The following is a 25,134-nucleotide window of genomic DNA, read 5'->3' as shown; positions in this document are numbered from 1 at the left end:
ACTAAGAAACAAGATCCAACTCCCTGACATCTCCAAGAGAGAGACTTTCACTTGTAAAGAAACCTAAAGACTGATAATCAAAGGTTGGAACTCATCCTTTCAAGCATATGGAAGTCAAACACAAGCTGGCTTTGCTACTCTGATATCTGGTGAAGTAGACTTCATGTGTTTTAGCTTAGTTATCTTCATTCTTAAAGATTAGTTTGAATGCAAGCAGCGTTTTAAATGGCTCCTTTACACACAGAGATTCACAAGCCCTAAGTGTAGATATGGGAACGTTAATGACCTAGGTTTTATAATGTCCTAGTTTTTAAAGGAAGCCTGTTTCAAACTTTTGAGGCTTTATGCTAGAATATTGGTTAAACCTCAGACTCTCTGAGGCTTGGTTCTGCTGATAGGTAATCACTACGAAGCTGGGAAACAGGTTTTCATCTTAAAGTCTAAAATGATGTTCATTGTGTTGATTATCACTGCAGGAAGGAGGAAGGTCTCAACTATGACATCACTCATATGACCTTTACTTGACATGTGGTTAGCACTTAGCTGACTTTCTGAAACAATTCCTATATTCCTAAAGCCAAAATTGTAAAATGTACAGTTACCACTAAAATGGTGAAGTTTTTTTCTAACACAAATTTTAACAATAAAACTACTGTTTACTTCAAAATGGTGTGAATAAGTTAATTTTATTACACTGTGATAAAAAGTTTGTATTGTTTTAAAAGTGAGTAATGATAACTTGTGCAAGCTAATCCACATTCCCACAGAGACACCTGTAGCCATAAGTTTTCTCACACCCTGTCCGGCCCTGCAGTCTCAGGTTCCTCTGATCACACCTGACCCCTGCAGTCCCTCAGCCACTTATACAATAATCATTCAGAGGCTTGATATTATTTATCAACTGTCTGGCCAATGGAAGGCCGCATGCTAGCTAGCTCTTATAGTTTAACTCAACCCATAACTATTAATCTATTGCCACATGTTTTGTGGCTTTACTTGCATCCCATTACTTGTTGCTCCTAGGATGGCAGCCTGGCATTCTGCCCACTCTGCCTTTCTCTTTCCTGTCTCTCTCCCGCCTGCCTCTAAGCTGCCTCACAATAAGCCAAAGCAGCTTATTTATTAACCAATGGGAGCAACATATATTCACAGTATACAGAAAGACATCCCCCAGCAGACACCTTCACATGTTAAATATCTCAGCAATGAAAAAAAGCTTAACTCATTCTTTCAATTATTTTACATTAATAGAAAATATTATTTTCTAAAATACCCACAATCATTAGCTACAAAAGTAACCTGTTATGTACTTCATTTTCTAACTTGCTTTCATGTAGGCAGGCAACATTTTTACTCAATATCTGTGTTTTTCTTTTAAGAACTAATAATTTTGTGTGTCCATATGAAGCCGAAGAGGATCACTTCAGTATCCGTTCAGAACTGTGTTGGAATTTTGGTGGGGATTACATTGGATCTGTAGATTGCTTTTGGTAGGATGGCCATTTTTGCTATGTTAATTCAACTAATTCATAAGCAAGGAAGATATGATATCTTCTTTATTTTTTTTCTTCAGTGAAAAAGTTTTATCACGCAAGTTGTTAACTGCTTGGCTAGAATTACCGCAATATATTATATTATAAAATATATAAAATGTATTATAAAATATATAATATATCATTATATTATTTGAGGCTATTGTGGAAGGTGTTGTTTATCTGATGTCTTTCTCAACCTGTTTATCATTCATATTTAGTAGGGCTACTGAGTTCTTAAGAGTTAGCATTCTATCCAGCTACTTTGCTGAATGTGGTCATCAGATGTACAAGTTTCCTAGTGGAATTTTTCAGGTTACTTAGATATACTATAAAATCATCTGCAAATAAAGATACCTGTACTTCTTTACAATTTGTATCCCTTTGATCTCTTTCAAGTGTGTTGATTGAGCTAAAACATCAAGTACTATACTGAAGAGGTATGGAGAGAGTGGACAACTTTGTCTTGTTCTTGGATGTATGGAACTGCTTCAAATTTCCCTCTTTTTAAGTTTATGTTGGCTATGGACTTACTGCAAAGTGCTTTTGTTATTTTGAGATATAGTCCTTGTACCCATCACCTCTCCAGAACTTCTTTATCAAGAGAGGGTGCTACATTTTGTTACAGGCCTGTTCATTGTCTAGTGAAATGAAAGTGTGTTTTTTTTTCTTTCAGTTTATTCAATGGATTACATTAATTAACTTGCATATGTTGAACCATATCTGCATCTCTGGGATTAAGCCTATTTAATTATGGTAGATAATCTTTTTGATGTGTTCTTGGATTTAGTTTGCAAGTATTATACTGAAAGTTTTTGCAACTATGTTCATAAGAGAAATTGGTCTGTAGTTCTCTTTCAGATGGTCTGTTGAGTCTTTATGTGGTTTGGGTATCAGGGTAACTCCAAGTAGGTAAAACCATCCTAATTAATAAAAGAACTGCTAGAGGGTCAACCTCAAATTGTATTTCTAAGATATAATAATGAAAACAGCATAATATTGGCACAAAAACAAACACATTGAATGATGGAATAGAATTGAAGATTCAGACATAAATCTTCACACTTATGGATACCTGATTTTGGGTAAAGAATCCAAAGATACACAATAGAAAAACAGGCATCATCTTCAAAAAAAATGGTGCTAGTCAAATTGGATATCTGTATGTAGAAGAATCAAATAGATCCATAGTTATCACTATGCATAAAACTTAACTCCAAATGGATCAAATACCTTAACACAAACAAGATACAAAGAACCAATAGGTGGGTAGTAGTTTTGAACTCATGGACACAGGAAAAGATTTTCTGAACAAAACACTATTAGCACAGGTAAATGATCAAGAATTAATATATGGGTTCTCATGACACTAAAAGATAAAGGACACCATCTTTCAGATAATGTGGCAGCCTACAGAAAGGAAAAAGATTTTTTTACCAATTATATACCTAATAGAGAACTAAAATCCAAAATATATAAAGAACTCAGGAAACCAGTTACTTAAAGAAACACAAATAACCCAGTTAAAAGATGGGGTACAGTTCTAAAGAGAGAAAATAGAGGAAACTCAAATGGCTTAGAAACAAAGAAACATTCAGCATTCTTAGCCATCAGGAATATGAAAAGCAAAACTACTTCAGGATCCTGTCTTACACATGTCATAAAGGCTAAGAGCAACAGAAGAAAGTCACAGCTCATTCTGGTAAGAATGCGGAGTAAAAGGAACACTCATCCACTGCTGGTGGAAGCATAAGCTTGTACAGCCACTATGGAAACCAGCGTAGTGGTTCCTCAGGAAGATGGGAATTGATCTTCCTCAAGATCCAGCTATACCATTCTTGGGCATATTTCCAAAGGATGCCTCATTCTACCACAGAAACACATGCTCAACCATGTTCATTTCTGCCAGAAATTAGAAATAACCTACATGTCCCACACAAATGAATGGATAAAGAAAATCTGGTATATTTAATGATGGATTTAACAATTTAATAATATTACTCAGCCATTAAAAAGAATGAAATCATGAAATTTTCAGGGAAAGGGGTGTAACTACAAAAAAAAAAAATCATTCTGAGTGAGGTAATCTAAACCCAGAAAGACAGCTATGGTGTGTATTCACTTGTATATAGATATTAGCTGTTAAGTTAATGATAACATTGTTACAATCCAAGAAACACAGAAGTTACATATATAGTACAATATTGGGGTAAGAGAGAGTTCTTCCTAGGAAAGGGAAATAAAATAGTAACAGATAGATGTGGGTAGGCTTGGAACAGTAAGATCAAGTGGGGAGCAGGAGGAAAGAAGGGGAAAATGAACAGAATATGGGGAGAGACAGCTAAAATCGAGGGTCATTTGAGGAGTCATATGGAAACCCAATAGAGTTGAAGCTTCCTAAAACATATACATATATAATGGTGATCTAAAAGAAATCACCAAATAATGAGGTAGACAGAGCGCCAACTGGACATCTTTTGTCACCAGATGAAGTTTCCAGTACTAGAAATGGGTTACATCTAATTGAGTTGTGTAGATGTAATTCTTAATGATCTTACTAAATAAGAAACACAGAGCCAAATAGAGTTAAAAGCCCAGAGATCGAGCAATAGCCAAGAGCTAAGACCACCTTATCTTTCTGCTCACTGCAGTTCTTCCCTTGAGAGAGAGAGAGAGAGAGAGAGAGAGAGAGAGAGAGAGAGACCTTCTTCCTGTGTCCTGTCTTTTTATTGCCTTTCTGTTCTGCCTTCTCATTGGTTCCTAACCCAACCACACGACTTCCTTGTCACTGCCTGTCTATACAGACCTCCAGGTCTCTATGGTTCTTACTGAGATTAAAGGTTCGGATCACCACTTGGCTTTGTCCTTGAACACAGGAGACTCTGCCTGCCATGTGATCGGATTAAGGGCATGTGCCACCACAGCTGAACTTCTGCTAAATGGCTTGCTCTTAGCTCTGATCTCCAGGCAACTTTATTAACATACAACCAAAATCACATTTCAGCACAAATAAAATATCATCATAGAGTTGTCCAAAGGAGTCCCATAGTAACCACCAAGCAAAGCAGGCTGTGCCAAGATTCTAGGATGCTTTCCATAAACTGATGGCAAGGTCTTGTTGCTGAAGACGACACCTACACAACTCAGTGAACACGGAGAAGTCGAGCTGATGCCTACATACAGCCTTCACCCCTACTCCTAGGGTTTTTGGTACAGGAAGGTACTCTGCTTGCTACCGAAGGAGAAAGGCAAACACCAAACCAACCACAAATGCTTCGATCTACAATGGTGTCCTGACTGCAAGATACGATAGTGCAATGGTGGCCCAAGTTGAGTGGAAGTAATCAAACAATATGTGTTTTGACATAAAGCTCACTTCTTGAGATGGAACCCATATCTGTCACTGCTTGGGTAACCAAGAACCTGAGATTAGATAGTTCAATGATGTACAACAAAACCAAATGCTACTGTTTTCATTAAAGTAAAAAGCAATAAAATGATTCCTAATGAGAATCTACACAGATCAGTATCTTGCTCAGCCATCATCAGAAAAGCTTGATCCTGCAGATGGAAACGAATACAAAGTCTCACCGCCAACATAGTGTGAGAGACCTTGGAACACTTAGCCCAAAGAAGGTGTCTCTATCTAATCATTCCCCTCGGGAAGCAGGGGACCTGGCAGCAGAGGAGGCAGAAATAAGAACCAGAGGAGCTAGGTAACACCAAGGTAACAGGACTGACACACATATGAACTCACAGAGACTGAAGCAGCATGCACAGGGCCTGCATGGGTCTGCTCCTGATGGGGTCTTAGAGCTGAAAGGAGAAGTGGACACATCCTCATTACTAACCCAGAAGCCATCTCCAATTGATAACCACTGGTAAATGAAAATTTCATTTTCTCCAGAAGAGTCTCACTGGGGAAACAAACTACTCTTAATAGATGGCTGTAGGCTCAGCACTAGATGGCCAAAAGAAAATGCATTCAACCACATCATTGGAGTTTCCTTGTTTCATAATGTTGTATAAGGGCTTTTTCCCTACCTTATTATTCTATTATTTTATTTTATTTATTTATGTTTTTCTCTCCTTTTACTCTATATAACCTTTGTGTGTGTGTGTGTGTGTGTGTGTGTGTGTGTGTGTGTGTGTGTGTGTGTGTGTGTGTATATATACATATATATTAAGGCTTTCAGTTTATTGTGTTCACGGGATTCCTGAGTGTGTGAATGAGTGGGACTCTGTGTCTGTATCTGATTCTTGTGCCTTTTCTTGAGCTCTTTTCAAATTTTTTCTCCCATTCTGCTGATTTGCTAGTTTTTGTTTTATCATATAATATTATGTTATTTTAATTATATTATCCCTTAGAACGCTGTTTGCCTTCTAATGGTAGACAGGAAGGGACAGATCTGTATGAGAGGGGAGGTGGGGATCAGCTAGAAGAGTAGAGAGAGGGAAGATCTCAATCTGGATACATTATGTGAGACTAAAATCAATTTTCATAAAATGGAAAAAGTAAAAAGAATTAATAATGTTGGTTATTTTCTATTTCTCAGTGTGATTTTTTTCAAAAAAATGAAGATATTCAGTTTTTAAGTTACACAACAGTAAAGATTTATAATATAAAATGATAAGTCAAGAAAATAAAGAATTTTATGAAAAAAATAGTTTCCAATGCTGAATTATTAGTGTCAATGACTTGGACAGAACATAAATACTTTACAATCTTCTAGTGATTAGGAAATGTGCTACTGCCCTCTTCTGGAAGAAACATAAATGACAGGAGCTTTACATATCCACTTCAAAATGGACTCAGATAAATAGTGTCTAAGTACTAATGATTCTTTCTTTACCTTTATTATGTTTCTTTATTGGTTTGTTTTGCTTTTCTCATTAATTTAACTAATTTTAAATATAATTGTTAAATTTTCTTTTATCCCCTAGAGTGATCAATATATCATTTCAAGAAAATTCTTTATCACACCATGTACTTCAAACTTGTATGGAACACAATAGTATAATTTACATGAAAATGAGATATAATGGTGAAGCATTTAAGTTTGAGGACAAAACTGGGCATGGTGGTGCACACCTTTAACTCAGTACTCAGTTAGAATAGACTGAACTCTATTAGTTTGAGGCAACCAGGTCTACAGTTACTTCCAGGCTGCTTGGGACTACATAGTGAGACCCTGCCACAAATATATACATATACATATACACATATCCAAATATATATATATATATATATATATATATATATACACACATACATATACGTGTGTGTCCTTATTATAGTATATATAATATATGTTTGAAGATGGATTAAAAATTGGTTTAGCATTTAAATTGTAGCTGGTTAACATAGATGGGAAAACTGGATGAAGTAGAAGATAAGACAATGTCAAGGGCCAGAAGAGATAGCTCAATTGATAAAGCACTTGCAGTGCAACTATAAGGATTACAGTCAGAATCCACAGCATCCCCATTAGAAGCCAGGCATGGTGGCATGCACAAGTGATCCCAGCTTTGTGGAAGCAGAGACAGGAATGTCCTGACAGCTTGTTGACCATCCCATGTCGCCAAATAAATGAGCTCAGTTATTTAAGTGAGCAGGAGACCTTTCCCTTGGACCTACATCCTCCACAAACAAGAACACACACACATACACACACACACACACACACACACACACACACACACACACACACACACGTAAGCACACATGTATATATACTATACACACTCATGCACACACAAGCCCACATAGAAGCAAACAAAAATTATGTTTAGGTCAGAGTGAAACCATGTATCACTTGTTATTATTGTTCTAGGTTCAGAGCTAATGATGCTGTACTATTGGACTGCTATGTTTTCATATGAACATTAAGGGTTAAGCACTCTCACCCTGACTTCAGATATTGAGATGGAGGCATGGAGAAGTTTTATAAATTAATCACATAGTAGCAGGGCGGTGGTAGCACATACCTTTAATCCCATCACTCAGGAGGCAGAAGCAGGCAGGTCTCTGAATTCTAGGCCAGTCTGGTCTGCAGAGTGAGTTCTAGAACAACCAGGGTTACACAGAGAAACCGTGCCTTGAAAACTCTAAAAGGAAAAAGAAAATCACATGAATATTAAGTAACAAAGCTAACATTATGTGAAGCTAGGATACCTAGTTACAACCTCTAACTTACCTCTTTTCAAGCAAAATTCATATAAAGAACTTGGATATTTATTTTGGATTCTGGTAAAGAACATTTAATTGGTCAGTTCATGGCATGTTAAATGGTTTCAACTTTAAAATATACATAAACATATATGTGAATATAAATTTGTGTGTGTTTGTTAAATAGACTAAGTTTATTCTATAACAATGAACTTGTTGAACTTGTCGGTGTTCCTTTGTTTTGACAGGACATCGAAGTATGGTCAATTGCTAAAAACAAAAAAGAGGTTTAATTCAGCTTCTATTTCAGTCTAAATGGTCAAACCCATTACCCTCATCAATCCGAGTTCTGTTAAGAACAACTATGACTGTATAAGCTCCCGACTGACAGCAGCATGATGCGAGTGGCAAGAGAGAGGAAGAGTTTATGTGGCAAGACAGGAATCCAGAAAGAGAGCAAAGCAAGGTTTGCTCTTTCATAACAAATGATTTTATAGGAATTATCTGTGGCTCAAGAAGACTGCGTTGACATACTCTAAGGATGGTGCTTTCAGTAACTTCCTATTTAAATCTTTCTCCATGTTTCACATCATGACAGTGGGAAAATGCATCAAACAGAGAAGTTTGGAAGGACCAACCACATCCAACCCACAGCAAACACAGAGACAGGAGCTGTTCCTTCTCTTCTGACATCACCTCTATTCCCTGTTTTCAACCCCTCCCTCTTTTCTATTCCTCCTTTAAACAACACTTCACTCTTTCATGTTAGATGATACATATGTCCTGGACATATACTTCTGACCAAAACAGAATTTCTGACCTTTGGGAGTTGATTGGCAATGTAGGAAAGAATTTTAATATAATGTGATGAATGCTCTTCCAAGGATGAGCAGAGAATGTGATACAGCCCCATTAAGGAAAGTACCATCTAAATGAGAACTGACGCATGGATTGGTTCTAACCAAAGTTGGAGGATAGAATTGAAAAGAAAATGGACACAGGAAACGGCAAGGGTGAATTGAGAGTTCAAAGGACTTTAAATATCAGTAGCAGTCGCTCCATATGCTAACAAAGAGAACTGAGACAAGACCTGTCCTGAAGAAATTCAGCATTATCGCACACAGCCAACACTCAAGGAAGTGGAGAAAATTAGAAGATTTTTTCTGCTTTTAAAGTTCTTTATTTACATAAAATCTTGTGAGATGTTTTTAATTTCTGTTCATTTCTTAAATAAACTTTTACTTTATGTGCCTGCACTGTCATGCAATTTTAAAAGAAAATGTGTTTCAATTTTATGAAGAAATACTATTTTCTTCAAATATTAACATGTTTCTTGACTCTTCAACCACATACAAACACAACTTAAAATATTAAAATATATACTGAAAGTAATCAAGAAAGTTAATACAATGTATTGACACTTTAGCAATAATTCTGGCCACTAGTATAGTACTTTGTTAATACTCTTATTAAATATATATTTAGCCAATTGATAAATGAATCAACCAGCTTTCCCACTGTACTTTAGGTATTTGTTGTATTTCTATTACTATGGATAAAGTATGAATCATCTTTGATGAATGATCTTTAAAAAGAAATAGAACTTCTTAAAATATATGAGCTACAAAAATAAATGTATTCACATCATCCTTAATAGTACATTCAAAAGTACAAAAAGAATTCAATCCCAGGGACTGGAGAGATGGCTTAGAGGTTCAGGGCACTGGTTGCTGCTCTTCCATAGGACTCGGGTTCAATTCCCAGTACACACATGGCAACTAACAACTGTTTAACTAACGACTCCAGTTCCAGGGGATCCCACACCCTCACACAGACACACATGTAGACAAAACACCAATACATATAAAATAAAAATAAATAATTTTTTAAAAATCAAGGCTAATATAGCTAAGAGCAATAATAAGTTATACTTGTCACTTTGTCTTTCAATACTTGTGTAGAAAATCTAGATTACTAGACTCCTTTCAAAATGCAATTTTAATCTGATCATTCTCTTTAAAATCCTAGTCAACCTTGAGAACTCATCAGTACAGTTTACACAAGCTGGCCACGCCTGGCTGATCAGTGATGGACACAGGAAAGGAAAGCAGGAACTCCAGTGTGTTCCTCGGTCTAATGCGTGTCTTTCTTTAATAATATTACAGAGACAATTAAAATAAAAGAAAAGCTCATCCACATATAAAGTACTTCCTCTTCTCTGATGACTAGAATGATAATGTGCCAGTAAAAATTCTACTCAGTTTATTGTCAGACATACTCTGTGATTATTTTTCATTCAGAGCAGCTTGTTAATGCCAAAATTATTTTCCCTTGCAGAATGAATTTTATGTATAATGTTACTCAAAATTATATGATCATAATAAAATACTAGTCCTTAAATGTATATAATTGTTGAGTTTCCACAAAGATGATATTTATAAAGAGTTAGGCACTTTCAAATTGTCATGGCAGAATCAAGTAAATAATCTCACAATTAATACACATCTTATTTATAACCATACACATTATAAAAAGTATTTTTCTGATCAACATTTTGAAAAATGTGATTATTTCTACTCATGACCTCGATCTTGGACCCATCTGCATACTCGGACTTGAAAATAGAGAACTAGGTCAGTTTAACTTGAGTAAAAAATAAAATAAAGAGCTAAAAGCTGTGAAAACCTGAGGTTTCACATAGGAATTTGTTTCTTTTCTAAAATGAGGCAGAAAGATGAATCACAATGTGGTTGATTAGAGCAAGGATATGTTGTGCTCTTGGATGAGTCATCACATTTTAATCATAAAATAAATGTATCTACATATTTATGTTGGGATTTGTTGGAATGTGAGTATTTTATTAGTAACTGGGAAATTTTCACTGTTGAATAAGAAAGAGTTCCCCATGCTTTATGGCTGTGACTTACTGGGATGCAGCTTCAGATAGAGAATAAACATATACTATGATGTTAAGGTAAGTGTTATATAAATGATTAGTTGTCTACCAACAATAAGTTCTAGAATTGGTTTACAGTGACTACAACTGGCTGAAGGAAATAAAGATTGGGGGCTCCTACTGAGAATGGCGCATTGGTCGACAGTGTGAAGTTCATGAAAAATTATTGATGTGATTAAGTTTAAAGAACTTATGATGTGGCTTCATTCAAATTTTTCTTCCCAAAAGTTGATTAAGCAAGTATAGAATTAAAATATTGGATAGTCTTACTTAATTTATTTAGTAATGACTGGACAATCCAGGCTCCCATTTACTGCCTTTATTTCACAATATTGTAAGATATTGATTTAACTTAATTTTTATGATCCCATATTGATGTTTGTAATATTTACTCATTAGAAGTTTGAAATTAAGCAGGGAAAATGTCATATTTTGGACAACAGTGATAGTAAATATTGTGAGAAGATGAATATAGGCGAGTGTCTGTGTCTTTGGATCCATCTTACCTTGTGGATATGGTAGATCAATGCTAGTATAGACAGATTAAATGGATGCCCTATTGATCACTCTACTTGAAAATGTTAAATTTTGTTTCTGCTTCTCAGGTGAGGGTAGACTGTAGTACTGAGATCTCAGGTCAATGGACACTTGGTAATCATGTTTTTATTTGAGGTTCTGCTGGGACATCATGATGTCAGAAGAGGTTCAACCAAGGAAGCATGCTCTCAGGTCAGGTTAATCTAAAGTAGGTACCATGATCTCGAATTAGAGTACAGTAGAGTAATATATACTGATATTACAGTACACTGAGTATGATGGTCTCATGTTAGGATGTAAATAGGATATCATGACCTAACGTCATGGTATACTCAGATGCCATGTCCTAAAGTCCAGGAAGACTGGGGTACAATGTTCTCAGGTTAGCTTACATTGACGTAAAATTTACTGGACACTGAAAGGACATGTTTTTGTAACTATTATAATTACCTTTATTGAGTAATATTTTAATTAAGAAATTTTTATTCATTCTGTATACCAACCACTGGCCCCCTTCTCATCCCTCCTCCCACTCCCCTCCAGCCTTCCCCCTCAGCCCACCCACCATCCCCTCCTCTGAAAAGGTATGGCTTCCCATGGAGAGTCAGCAAAGCCCAGTACATTCAACTGAGGCGGGTCCAAGACCCTCGCCCTGCATCAAGGCTGCGCAAGGTATCCCACCATCGCCCATTGAGTAAATTTTATTCTTAGAACTATGTATCAGTCTCTTCTATGTCTTTTTACAATTATAATTGCTCTAATTTTAATATTTTTCTTAATACTTTTTTATGTTTCCCAAGATTTCTATAAATAAATCGCTGCATTTGTAACTAACAAATATGTGAAGCCAGGTGGTAGTGGCGCACGCCTTTAATCCCAGCACTTGGGAGGCAGAGACAGGTGGACCTTTGTGAGTTCGAGGCCAGCCTGGGCTACAGAGTGAGTTCCAGGAAAGGCACAAAGCTACACAGCGAAACCCTGTCAAAAAAAAAAAAAAAGTGATTTCACGAAAAAATTAAAATATATTGGTTTTAAAGTGGAAATTTGAATCTCAGCATTATAGACTGCTTTAGCTTTTAAGTCTGTTCTGGATATCTGGTAGAAGATGACAAAGGTCTGTGGAACTGAGAAGTGCTTTCGTGGGTAAAAAGTAACTCATCATTATAAATAGAGAGATGGGCCCACACACTCTGGACAAGGTGCTACTGGGCTGGGATGAGGGTAGCAAAGGGGTGGAATGATTAGAACCATCCCATTCAAATACGTTTTCATGAAGAAAGTCATAGGAATTGGGCGGTGGTGGCGCATGCCTTTAATCCCAATACTTGGGAGACAAGGCCAGGTGGATCTCTGAGTTCGAGGCCAGCCTGGGCTACAGAGTGAGTTCCAGGAAACGGTACAAAGAGAGAGAGAGAAAGAGGGGAGGGAGGAGGGAGGGAGAGATGGAGGGAGGAGGGAAGGAAGGAAGGAAAGAGCAAGCTCAGGAAACAGCATAAGAGAGAGATAAAGACACAGGGACGCTATGTACATTTGTACATGCAGGAAACCCACAAAAACACTAAACTGGAAGTCATAATGCATATGTAAAGGACCTGGAAGGTAAAAAGAGAATATATATATATATGTGTGTGTGTGTGTGTATTAAAATAAAAATTAAATACAAAAAATTTTAAATACCTTTTCTTAACATGTGTTTATTTGTATGTGGGAGTGGGTGGTCATAGCATGCAAATGGAGGTCTATCTACCTTACCCGGGGGGTTCTGAGTCAAACATAACTCTGACACAAACTCATGTTGTCAGAGTTGGTGTCAGGCCACTCAGACATCTCATCAGCACCTTTTTTATCTTCCTTACCATAAAACGGAATGTAACCTAGAAAGTTTATTACCACTTCCAAGTAGAATAAGAGTGGATCTTACATTTGGAGCCATTACATCTTCCTAACACACCCCCACACACACATTTCTAATAATCTTGTGAGATACTAGAATGTATAGAAAGTGGAAAGTTAACTGAACAGCAACTGCATGATGTACCTTCCATGCTGTTATCCATGATGGAGCAGGACTTGTGGTAGTGATGTACTCATGTTTCAATATGTAACCCCTCACCCACGCTCTCTAAGCAAGACCAATAAATTCATTGGCTCTCCACAAAAATTAAAAGAAAATAAAAGAAAGCTGATAAAATGATATTGTAAAATACACAAAGGTATAGAAATGCAAATATATCTTTATGCAATTATGTTTCATCACCTAATCATATTGTGATGCTGCCTCCTATACTAAGACGCTAACCTCACCAATGAGAACATTTCTTCCTTCACCCATTTTATTCTTAGCACTGCATTAAGGACTCTGCCTCCTTTCATTCTGTTTTGTAATTGCAAAGAGACATCCCTTAGCAATGACACTTCTAGATGTAAATTAGACCAAATATTGATGAGATAATGTAAAAAAATCAATTAACTTCAAATTTTGGACTTTAGCGAAGGATTATCTCCAATCATTAGTGGTTGTTAAATACCACAGTATCTGAGAAAGAACAGATAAAACTCTCACTGGCAATTAATAAAAGAAAGGGGAATTAAGAATAGGGAATTAATAAGAAAAATATGATTGTATCTATATTTTAATTATAATTATCTTGGTGCATTGACTCAGTATGTATAGGGAGTAATGTTGAGATACTGTCATGTGGACAACATAGAAAAAAAAAAAGAAAAAAAGATTCAGAAACAGAAAGTCAATGTTACATGCTTTCACTTATGTCAGACTTTTTGTTTTTGTTTTTGTTTGTTTTTATCACTATTGTTATTGGAAACTTAGAGCTGCACAATGGATTACCACCAGCAGAGTAGGGGAGGAAATGGAGAAAAACAGATTTGCATGTATGTTTAATGACTAAATGTAGAGGGCTCATATAAATCATGGGTATTAACAGGGTGGGGCATGCATATAACTCAGTGGTAGAATACTTGCCTAGATTGCACAATATGCTCGTAGGATAAATATCCAGGAAAGGAAAGAAGGAAGGGAAGGAGGTAAGAATTATAATTAATAAAGTTGCTCTATGTGTTCAGGTTATTTTTACTACATTTCCAGTTTTTTAGCTAATGTCAAACATGAAACAATTGAAGCAAGTATTCAACTGTGTACACAGTTTGTTGGAAGCTATATGCCTTTTTCCATATTTTGAGACAACATTAGAGCACCCATTAATCATTAAACTCTGTTGTTTATTTGTCTGTAAAGTGGTCACAGCCCTGTGACTTTGTTAATCCCACTGGGAATGTGATAATAACTACAAAATGCTTAAGTGCTGGCTGAAATGCAAGAACCTAGGTCACCAATTGTAAGGGGCCATAATCCAGTTTAAATGATTCAAGGAAAATCAATGAGGGAAACAAACACCATTGTTTAAACGTTGTTTATTTGTAGGTTAAAATGTAATGCCATACAGTTTTAACAATCACTTTTAAAAAAAAAAAAAAGGATTTATATTTGCATAAAATGAAGCAAAACAGAAATATATGAAATCAAATACCATCTTGCTTCAAGTTTCCAAATCAGCACTTAAGAGTCCCAATACATATCTCTATACATCGCAAGTATATTCTATAAATATACTATAAATGATCTCGAAGCCACAATAAATATTAAGTAGGTTTTTAGGCACACGGCATAAGAAAAATGCAGAATCTGCATAATTCTAGAGAGTGTAGAGCAACTCGCTCTTAGGTCATTTTCACCCACCTATTTTACACAAAATATACAGCCATCCCATGGGATCCTCTGTCACCTCTGACTCTAACATGTCATCCACCCTAGTGCCTTCTCATTCTTTGATACTATTGCTCTCTATAACTATCATATAAGAAAATACTTTGCAGTTTTCTTCAGTTAGTGCCTAAATAAGTACAGCCTATCTACAGAACGTATTCATGGAAATGCGCTGAGAGGCACGGACTCACACAACTGTTCTTGGTAATACTGGGACTCACCCTGACGGCGAAATTACAGCTTGTAAGATATACCGGGGATTTTAAAACTGCCAATAATATTAAATTCAGAAATTATTAGAAACTGAGGTAATACCTGTTTTTTTTTCTTTTCTTAAGAGATAGAAATACTTGAAAATATGCCAAAAGTATTTTTAAAAAATCCTGGCAAAATATGACCTCAGTCACTGCAAGCTTTGTTTGCCATCATCTCTGTGCAGATGTAAACTGAGGAATGCCTTACACTGTTGGGATTAAAGACCACAGCCATGAACACCTGAGATCACCTTCTGGTAAGTGAAGCCCAATGCTTCTCATAGTAGAACCAACGCTCATTGATAAAAATGAACCACACACAGCGTCTGCTTCCATTTCAGCTACAAGTCTGACTCTGGCATATCCGGCATGTCTGCCATCAAATACCCAATCCCATAGCGTCCATTCGGAGCCGTGTCCAGTGTCGGGGAACCACTTTGTTTTCGATAAATATTTTTACCAAAATTTGGAGATGACATTTCGCTTGGTATCTTTCCATGAATGAGGCTTGCATCGTCTCCTTCCAAGTTTACGGGCTCTTTCAGGACTCTTCCTCTCTTATACGTCACAGAGGCCAAGTTACCCGAACTATCATCTATGAGGTTGCAGCGACGGATGACAAAAACAACAGGGACAGGAAGTATTGCAAGAGCCATCAGAGAGAAACAGACAACCATCCCCCACATCGGATAGCTCAGAAATTCTTCTGATGCCTGAGGAAACCAAGGAAAAATAACTGTCAGCCTTCTTCGCATGCCCACATATGAATGAGTTCCATTGGTCTTGGGTTTGTGTGCCCAACTCTGGGATTATGTCACTTGCTCAGATTGACAATAAGTAATGGAAGTGATATTCAGCAAATTCAATAGTTAAAAAGTCTGATCATTTATGTTTTGGTTTCTTAGAATTCTGCCCTTATCCCATAAAGTTTGAGAGAACCCAAGGATGAGATAAAGAAAAAAAGGGAGTGGAAGAGAAAGGGAGGGAGGGAGGGAGGGAGGGAGGGAAGGAGGGAGGGAGGGAGGGAGGGAGGGAGGGAAGAAGGGAGGGAGGGAGGGAGGGAGGGAGGGAGAGAGAGAAAGATTCTGTTTCCCAAACCGAATGCAACCACATCTGTTAGTCTAGAAAAAAAAGCAAAAAGAATTGACAATAATTAAGCAAAACTATCTGTCACTAAGTTTTGGGGTACTGTCACTAAGCAACAGACATCTGCAATGTGTATCATACTATCTCTCAAAAATCTGAAAATCTAGATGTTGAAGCACATCTAGTCCCAAGGTTTTCATAAAGATGACAGGCTGGTCTGTGTTTCCATTGTGAATGTGTGATTGTTATGTAGAATTATTGACCATGGGGTAGTTAAAATAAGTGCACTGGTCTATAACAGCCAACACAGATCTCATCTTTGAGCCAGTGTGACTGATACTATTTGGAAACACACCTTCTATAGTCACTGCTCACGGAAAATAACTGTCATAAAGCCTTGTTTCAATATTTATTTAAATTATGTCTACATCACTAATATGTATTTTAAGTGTTGTGAACAGCTGAAATGTAATGAATTTCTATAGAAAAACATTTCCAGAGGTTTACTGTGTTTCCTAGAGTCAAAGACCTTGCAGCCACTGTTCTTCAACGATAAGATGAAGAGATCTGGTTTGATAAGTAGAAGGCTGATGAGTGTCATTTGCTAAATAGAAGTTCACAGAGTATAAACATCACAGCTGTTGCGGGTACAAACTATAAACCATAATACTCCAAACCAAAGCAACATCATTCAAAAGCAATAAATAAGTAAATAAATAAACAAACAAATAAAATACTATGAAGCAAATAAAATACGAAGCTTTCTAAAGTGGCATAGTTTCACTTCAAAATAAGCTAACTTCTTTATTTCGTATTTTACCTTCTCCTCGATCCATGCATTATAGCCCGGAGGACTTAATCCCATATTCACAATGCTAGCAATTAGCAATGTCAGTAGCATTAAAGGGGAAATGTATTTCCACATGTAATAGTAATATCTGCTTGGCGCAAAGCCTAACATATCTGTTAGGTCTTCTATAAACCTGGGTAAAAAGAAAATATATTATTATTCTTCCATCTTATTACACTGCCTTACTAACTTGACAGAAATCTGGATTTAGACACTTTGGTATATCTTGCACTGATCACAAACTTAGAGTAGAGGGATATCTCTGTGGGTAAGTGCCTACCATTCAAGTATGAGGGCTCAAGTTCGAATTCCAGAACCCACATAAAAAACCGAGGCCCATCAGTATGCATATCAACCTCAGTGCTGAGGAAATGAAGACTAGCCAGTCCCAGGAGCTTACTTGGCAGTCTGTCTAGCTGACATAGCAAGCCCCTGGCCCAGGGAGAAACCCCTTCCAAAACAGAAGAGGGGTAGCAACAGAAGAGGATAACCCAATGTTAACCTCCGGCCTCCACAGGCACATAAATAGACAAGCTCGTCTTTACATACATGCATACATACAAACACACACAAATTCATAATGGAAGATGACTTACCCGATGAATATTGACTTATAAAATAAAATGAAGTTATTAGCATTGTGTTTAAACTTTTAGTCAATGATGAGGACCTATTTTACAAATGCAAAATTTGCTATTATGCTAAACTTTACAAAAACGATAATCATTTTAAGCTACTATCAAATATCACCAGTGGGTGTTTATACTTTGTGGATTTCTCACTGTTGTTTTTTTTTTTTTTTGAGTAGTGTCATAATTGAAAGAATGTTCACATTTTTTTATTTCATTCACATATCTTTCCTGTCCCTCCCCTAGGATCCTCTCTTTACTTTGTCCTGTAATTTCCCAGTGACAATTACCGAAGGCCATCTCCATTTTCTTGTTCGCAAAGGCAGCTGATTCTCTTACTACTCACAAATTAGGCTTAGAAGCAGAATCATGAATAGACTTATGCTGGACTGGGGGTGGAGTTGTCTGGTAATTGTGGGATAATTTATAAGGAAAGAAATTGAGTCTTTTAAGTATACAGCACCAACATGGCAACAGTTTTGCCACTGCAAAAATAGTCATCTCCCTTTGTAGTCATCTAAAAGTGAATCTTAGGACCACCAAGATGCTCAGTGGGTGAACGTTCTGGTGATCAAGCCTGTGACCTGAGTTAGATACCAAGAAACTACTGTAGGATGTACCCATGTGTTCCACAAACACATAAATAAAAAATGTAATGAAATAATAAATACATAGATAGGTAAATTTAAAAAAAATGAATCTTACTGCCACCCACTCATCCTTGTACTGATGTTTTTCACAAACTTTCTAGAAATCTAACTCCAGATCTCTAGTGGACAGTTTCTCATAACTGTAATTGTCAACAATCACTACACTTGAATATCAGTTTAGCTACGTTGAAAGATATTTTTTTCTTTTCTTGATTATACACATGTATAGCTAACAAATAATATTTGAAAAAAATGCATGTTGACAAGCAATTCATCTACTAGAACATAGTTTGCTTTATCAAAATAAAGTTTTGTTTCAGTATGATGCTCAATATTTTTTCTTGTACTAATAACTCAGAGATCTGGCATTGGCTATTACATCTGGTTTTGAAGAACTCTGTGCACCGTTTCAATAATCACATTATCACTTATGTCAGGTCAGTTTTTTCATTATAGTTTTGTGTTTGCTTTGAGATGTATATATCTCATATATATATGTATATCTCATAAATACAATATATATATATTTGTATTTATGCTTTATTGCATATATATAGTGTATTTATGCTTCCTTAACTTCTTTCCTATTCCCATTTCTAAATTATTCATTATTTTACTTGATTTTGTAAAAATAATAAATAAATAATAAAAAAATATTTTCTATCTCATTTAATTAACTACTGTGCTTTCTTTTATGTCCCTTTTATTTTTTGAGCCTCATTTATGACATACTTACATTTTACATGCAACTATTTCCTGAACCCCAAACTTTTGCTTTTACATTGACTTTTCCTCTGTCGTATTTTTCAAAATTTAAACAATTCCCCAATTCCACCCTTTTGAAATATCTATCAATTCTAAAATTTTGAGTATGTTGGGAAAATTTTTAATTGTTCATGGCTTGCTATGTATCTCACTCCCTCATTTTCTTTCCCTTGAATTATTTTCTGTAAGACTTGACTACACTTTAAAAAAAATCAATTTTCCTGAATTTTCAGAAGGAAAGGATGAGGACACCTCCATATTTGCAATGATCAAAGATTGTCCTTGCAATGGATCAGACATGTGGTATCTGCATTCTATGGGTTTGGACAAAGTCATGACAACATATATTCATTATTAAAATACCTTTTCTAAACACCCCTTTGGGCTCAATCTATACATCTGTCCCTATCCCCAAATGCTGTCAAACACTGATCTGGATACTGTCTAAACAGACTGTAACAAGTTGAAATCCACCTGGATTCCGCATTATTTTCCACAGCTTCTGTTTCTTAGCAATACAGATTTTCTATCTCCAACATTGTTTTCATGGCTTGGTAGGAAATTTATCTAGGATTGAATAATATTTTATTCTCTGCCTGGGTTTATCCATTCATCTGTTGAAAGGCATCTTGACTGTTTCCAACTTTCGACCATTATGAGGAAAGCTACTACAAACAGTCCTGTACAATTTTTTTTTTAAATCTGGAATATATTGTCAACTCCTTTTAGCAAATACCAAACTGTGTACCTGACACAGCATATGATTAATGTGTCTTCATTTTATCACAAGCTGGAAAACTGTCTTATGAACTGGCTATGCTATTTCATATCTCCAACAGCAATGAACGAGGGTTCCTTTTAGTCTACATTCTCAGCAATATTTTGTGTTGTTGTTGTTGTTTGGAATGTTATCCATTCTAGTAAGTGTATAACAATATTTCATTACTATCTTAATTTGAATTTCCTTTTTAGTATGTAGATAGGTATATGTGGTATGGTTGTATGCATGTATGTTTACATATCTGTGTGTACATATGTATGTATGTATGTGGGTGTGTTGCCCTGGGATTGACATTGCATGGTGTTCTGGCTGGTTTTGTGTGTCAACTTGACACAAGCTAGAGTCATAGAGGAAGGAGCCTCAGTTGAGGAAATGCCTCCATTAGATCCAACTATAAGGCATTTTCTCATTTAGTGATGAATGGGGGAGGGCCCAGCCCATGGTGGGTAGGATGGGGTCATCCCTGGGCTGCTGGTCCTGTCTTCTATAAGAAAGTGGGCTGAGCAAACCATGGGAAGCAAGCCAGTAAGCAGCACCCCTCCATGGCCTCTTCATCAACTCCTGCCTCCAGGGTCCTTCCCTGCTTGAGTTCCTGTTATGACTTTCTCCAGTAATGGACTATGATCTGGAAGTGTAAGCCAAATAAACCCTTTCCTCCTCAGCTTGCTTTTTAGTCAATGTGTTTGATCACAGAAATAGTAACTGTATCTAAGACACATGTATTCCTCAGTCATGATACACTTAGGCAGGGTCTCTTACTGAACACTACGTTTTTGGCTAGCCAGCTTCCTGGAGACTTCCAGCCCCTGCTTCCTTTATGGGGGGATTACAGGCAAGTCACCATGCCCAAGCAACATGTTTTCCATGGGTTCTAGGAATCTGAACCGCAGTATCTGTGAAAGCTGAAATGCTTACTCACTAAGCTATCCCCAAGCCTCCTTAATTCCTATGCATTTCCATGAAGACGCAGAAAGTTTTTCATTCACAATTAAGGCACAAGACTTCATCTACTTCTAAAATTTCTATTGCTGCTTTCTCTAATAAAACGTGGTTGTTAAATGCAATTCCTATTCTTCCTTGTTTGTAGCTTTGGACAATAAGACAGTCTTGACTTTACCAAAATACTCGCTCAATACCAATAATGCTATTTATGTCACATAAGAGGACTCTAGTCTTCAACTAACATGCACTTTCCACAAGACTCTTATCACTCAATCTGTATCTGTCAGGTGGAAACAATTATTTTTAAATATAATGAATAAAGACTTCAAAGATCACTTATCCATTGAGATGAACTTGAATGTTTCATTTCAAATCAAATATACAGCCTTTTCTCATAAAAAGTGTGCAACTTGGGTTTAAACGTGTAGAAAGTTCAGTTAATTGCATATGAAATTTGTGTGGAATGAATGTATATGTATCTCAGAATCAAACAGATCATTTCCCCAAATCTTTCTGACACTAGAAACCATTAACTCCTTCTCTCTGCCTCTCTCTCTCTCTCTCTGGGTGTCAGTCTCTCTCTGTCTGTCTCTGTCTCTCTTTCTCTCTCACCTCTCATAAAAAAATATAACCTAGGAAGTAACGCATAAGCTTTAGAATGAAGTGGGGAAATCTTGAGTCACAGATTCTCTGCTGTTCAGGTTCTAAATGAATAAGGTGCCTCTTATTCTTCTTATCCTCTCCATATATGAAACGTGTGCAACAATAACAAGTCAGGTGGACTTAAGGTCATGGAACATATCAAATACTTTTCAAGTGTGGAAGTTATTCATTGATAATAAGAATTAAGCCCATGCTTAGAATTCTAGACAACCTTACATTGTATGCAGTTCTCAACCCTCATACACTGAGGGAGTGTATGTCAGTAAACTGTTCAGTCAAGAAGAGACTGGGAAATGCTTGATTTGGTGAAGAGTCATCCTTTTTCATTTCATTTCCCCTTTAAAATGAAATATTGATCAAACTTTTCAAAAGCAGAAGTGAAAGCTAACGGCATACAATCAAGTATACTTACTTATCTATGCCATAAACAAAGCTTATAGCAATGTTCTCCAAGATGACCACAATTAGCAGAGGCAATGTGGCAGAATAATCATCAAACATTGTGACAAAGTAATTTCCAGAGCGCTGCACAAATATCAGGCCGATACAAAATGCTAGGAGGCAACAGATAACTAAAGAAAATAAACAAATAAAAAATTAGCATCTAACCAAAGCCAAGACTTTCCTTTATTATGAATCACTACATTCAACCAACAGGGTTCATTTTTATATTTTCTGGTAGGCAATAACTTCTCTTCTTCTTTGGAAAATTACATGTTGGGAGTAGGTTACACTGGGTTAACCTCTACTAAAGTTAAAAGTATGTATCTCATCTCCTTAATTCTGTGGAATTCCACCTACCAAGTATGAATAATAGCTGAGGAAGAGTTGTATGACAATTTTAAAAATAAATATCCATACCATATTGCTGTGGAATGTTCTGTATGGCAAATGTGCTGCTGATTAGTCAATAAATAAATCACTGATTGGCCATTGGCTAGGCAGGAAGTGTAGGCGGGACAAGGAGGAGAATAAAGCTAGGAAGTGGAAGGCTGAGTGAGAGAGACACTGCCAGCCGCCACGATGAGAAACAGCATGTGAAGATGCCAGTAAGCCACAAGCCATGTGGCAAGGTATAGATTAATGGAAATGGATTAATTTAAGCTGTAAGAACAGTTAGCAAGAAGCCTGCCACAGCCATACAGTTTGTAACCAATATAAGCCTCTGTGTTTACTTGGTCGGGTCTGAGTGGCTGTGTGACTAGCAGGTGAGAGAGATTTACCCTGACTGTGGGCCAGGCAAGAAAACTTTAGCTACACCATATTTCTATTATTAGTAGAAAAGTGACCTTCCTGGCAGCACATTCTCGTAGATGATCACTACATTTAATAAGCTTCTGTAGTTTTGAAATCCCTGTGCAATTTTGAATTAATAATGAGTCTAGTGTGCCTTATAATGAGATTATCAAACTTACATATGCTCATATTTGATTGAAATAGTAACTGTCAATATAGTATCTTATCATTATAATACACTTTTACATGTCATTGAAGTATAACAAGAAAAATCCAATTAGAAAAAGCCTCACCATCAATCCATAATTACATATTTATCTTGCCTGAATAGCTTGAATGTGCAAAGTAAAGCAATGATTTTAGGGCTGAGTATTTTGATTATCCAAACAACGAGGAGGAACTATATTAAAGTTGTTTCCTGCTCAACATCTAAGACATAGATTCACAAATTTAGGGACACTTGTTGTTAATATAAAAACTTACAGATACATTTGTAATCTGGGTGCGTTTTCTACACATTTAAAAACTATTTTCTTGGGCTTCTTGGCAGGGAACATAAATAAGTAATGGCTATATTATATGTTTCAATCCTGTTTTAACATAGATAAGTAAAATTAAAAGAAGGAGGGAATAGCTCTCTCTACTTCCTATTTGTGGATCCAGATGTGAGTTCTTAATATTGTTCCACTTGCCTGCTACCCTCTGAAACTATGAACTCCCCCAAATAAATTCTTTCTTCAATTAGTTACCTTGGATACGGTAGTTTTTCACAGTAATAGACAAGTAACCAATATAGGATAGAAATAAAAACTACTTTTTGGAGAAGATAAAAATGTAAATGTAATTTATAATAAATATAACTTTTCTCCTAAAAGAATTAATACCCTAAAATAATAATACCTACCATTGTATTATTATGAAGTATAATCTATTATCATATAGATATTAGTACAATCCCAGAGATAACACGGTCCAATTACAGTCTCTAATCTCTCACCAGCATAAATGGACCACACAGTTCATGTTGAAAGTCAAAAGTGGAATCTCACCAGTGAGTATTTCCTTCCTCACTTTGAACGTGTCCACAATAGGTGTGATGATCCCTTCAATGGTTCCAAACATGCTGCCAAGCCCGAGATTTATCAGCATGAGGAAAAACATCACTGACCAGAAGGGAGATGCTGGGAAATGAGTCATGGCTTCTGTAAAGGCAATGAAAGCCAATCCAGTGCCCTGCACAGCCTGAAGAACACAGACAAGAGCGATAACCTGAGCTGCTTCTGTGCATCAGTGAAAGTGGGGAAATCATTAAGTAATAGCCAAAGCTACTGCAAAGAAATATGCTAACATAAGCTTTTATTCCTTAAATGGAGTTCTCATTCCCAGGACCCAGATTGATGGTGTTGAATAACCAAAGAAGGAAATATAGTTCAGAGTGCCTAAACAGAATATACAACTATATGGTGTTGATTATTACTTCAAATATCGTGGAAGGATATACTATATTAATAAATTTTGTTAAAGTTTATGAATGTAAACACTGATTTATTGTAATAAAAACAAAACACAAAATGTATGTATGTAAATATTTCTGGCCTATGAAATAGTTTAGTCATCTGGAATAAAGAAGCAGAAAATGGGAAGAATAAACCTTTTAACTTAAAAGAATTCAAACAAAAAAAGGAATTACTGGTACATTCAGTTGAGGCAGGTCCAAGCCCTTCCCTCTGCATCAAAGCTGCACAAGGTGTCCTACCATGGGTAGTGGGCTCCAAAAAGCCAGCCCATGCACCAAGGATGGATCCTGATCCCACTACCAGGGGGCCCCCTAAACAGTCCAAGTCAAACAACTGTCTTGCATATGCAGAGGACCTAGTCCAGTCCCCAGGGGGGCTCCACAGCTATTGGTCCACAGTTCATGAGTTCCCACTAGTTTGGCCTGGTTGTCTCTGTACATTTCCCCATCATGATCTCAATGTCCCTTGCTCATAGAATCTCTCCTCCCTCTCCCCCTGGCTGGGGGCAGGAGGAGGGAGAGAGGGGGATCTGTGGTTGGTATGTAAAATTAATAGAAAATTTCTTAATAATAAAAAAGAAAAAAAGGAATTACTGAATTACACAAAGTCAATTTTCAATCTTAAGAAAAAATCAATTTCGAACCCCCCCCCCAAAAAAAAAGCAAGAAATACTTATTTTTGTCTGTTTCTTTGCTTCTTCTTTTTTTTTTTTTCTAATTAGAAAGAGAATGAAAGGGCCTGGAGCTGGGTGGGTGGGGAAGTGGGAAGGAGGTACGGGAGGGG

At 36.5% G+C, this 25,134-nt stretch overlaps 1 protein-coding gene across 2 annotated transcripts in view; it reads right to left on the bottom strand.

Annotated features, from left to right (window-relative positions):
* Window positions 1-14,609: 14,609 nt before the first annotated feature.
* Slc6a15 (solute carrier family 6 member 15) overlaps window positions 14,610-25,134 on the bottom strand; it is a 49,888-nt gene continuing 39,363 nt past the window's right edge. For both annotated transcript variants that reach the window (XM_052753248.1, XM_052753249.1), the window contains exons 9-12: window positions 23,884-24,076; window positions 22,011-22,170; window positions 17,139-17,301; window positions 14,610-15,945 (exon numbers count right to left, since the gene is read on the bottom strand). In XM_052753248.1, the coding sequence (XP_052609208.1) occupies window positions 15,574-15,945; window positions 17,139-17,301; window positions 22,011-22,170; window positions 23,884-24,076 (888 nt within the window). In that variant the 3' untranslated portion in view covers window positions 14,610-15,573. The remainder of the gene's footprint in view (window positions 15,946-17,138; window positions 17,302-22,010; window positions 22,171-23,883; window positions 24,077-25,134) is intronic.

Source organism: Peromyscus californicus, unplaced genomic scaffold (assembly GCF_007827085.1).
Source record: "Peromyscus californicus insignis strain IS unplaced genomic scaffold, ASM782708v3 Scaffold_24__1_contigs__length_46423439, whole genome shotgun sequence".
Lineage (NCBI taxonomy): Eukaryota > Metazoa > Chordata > Mammalia > Rodentia > Cricetidae > Peromyscus > Peromyscus californicus.
The sequence above is the reverse complement of the archived record's forward strand: the minus strand, read 5'-3'. Positions and strand labels throughout refer to the sequence as shown.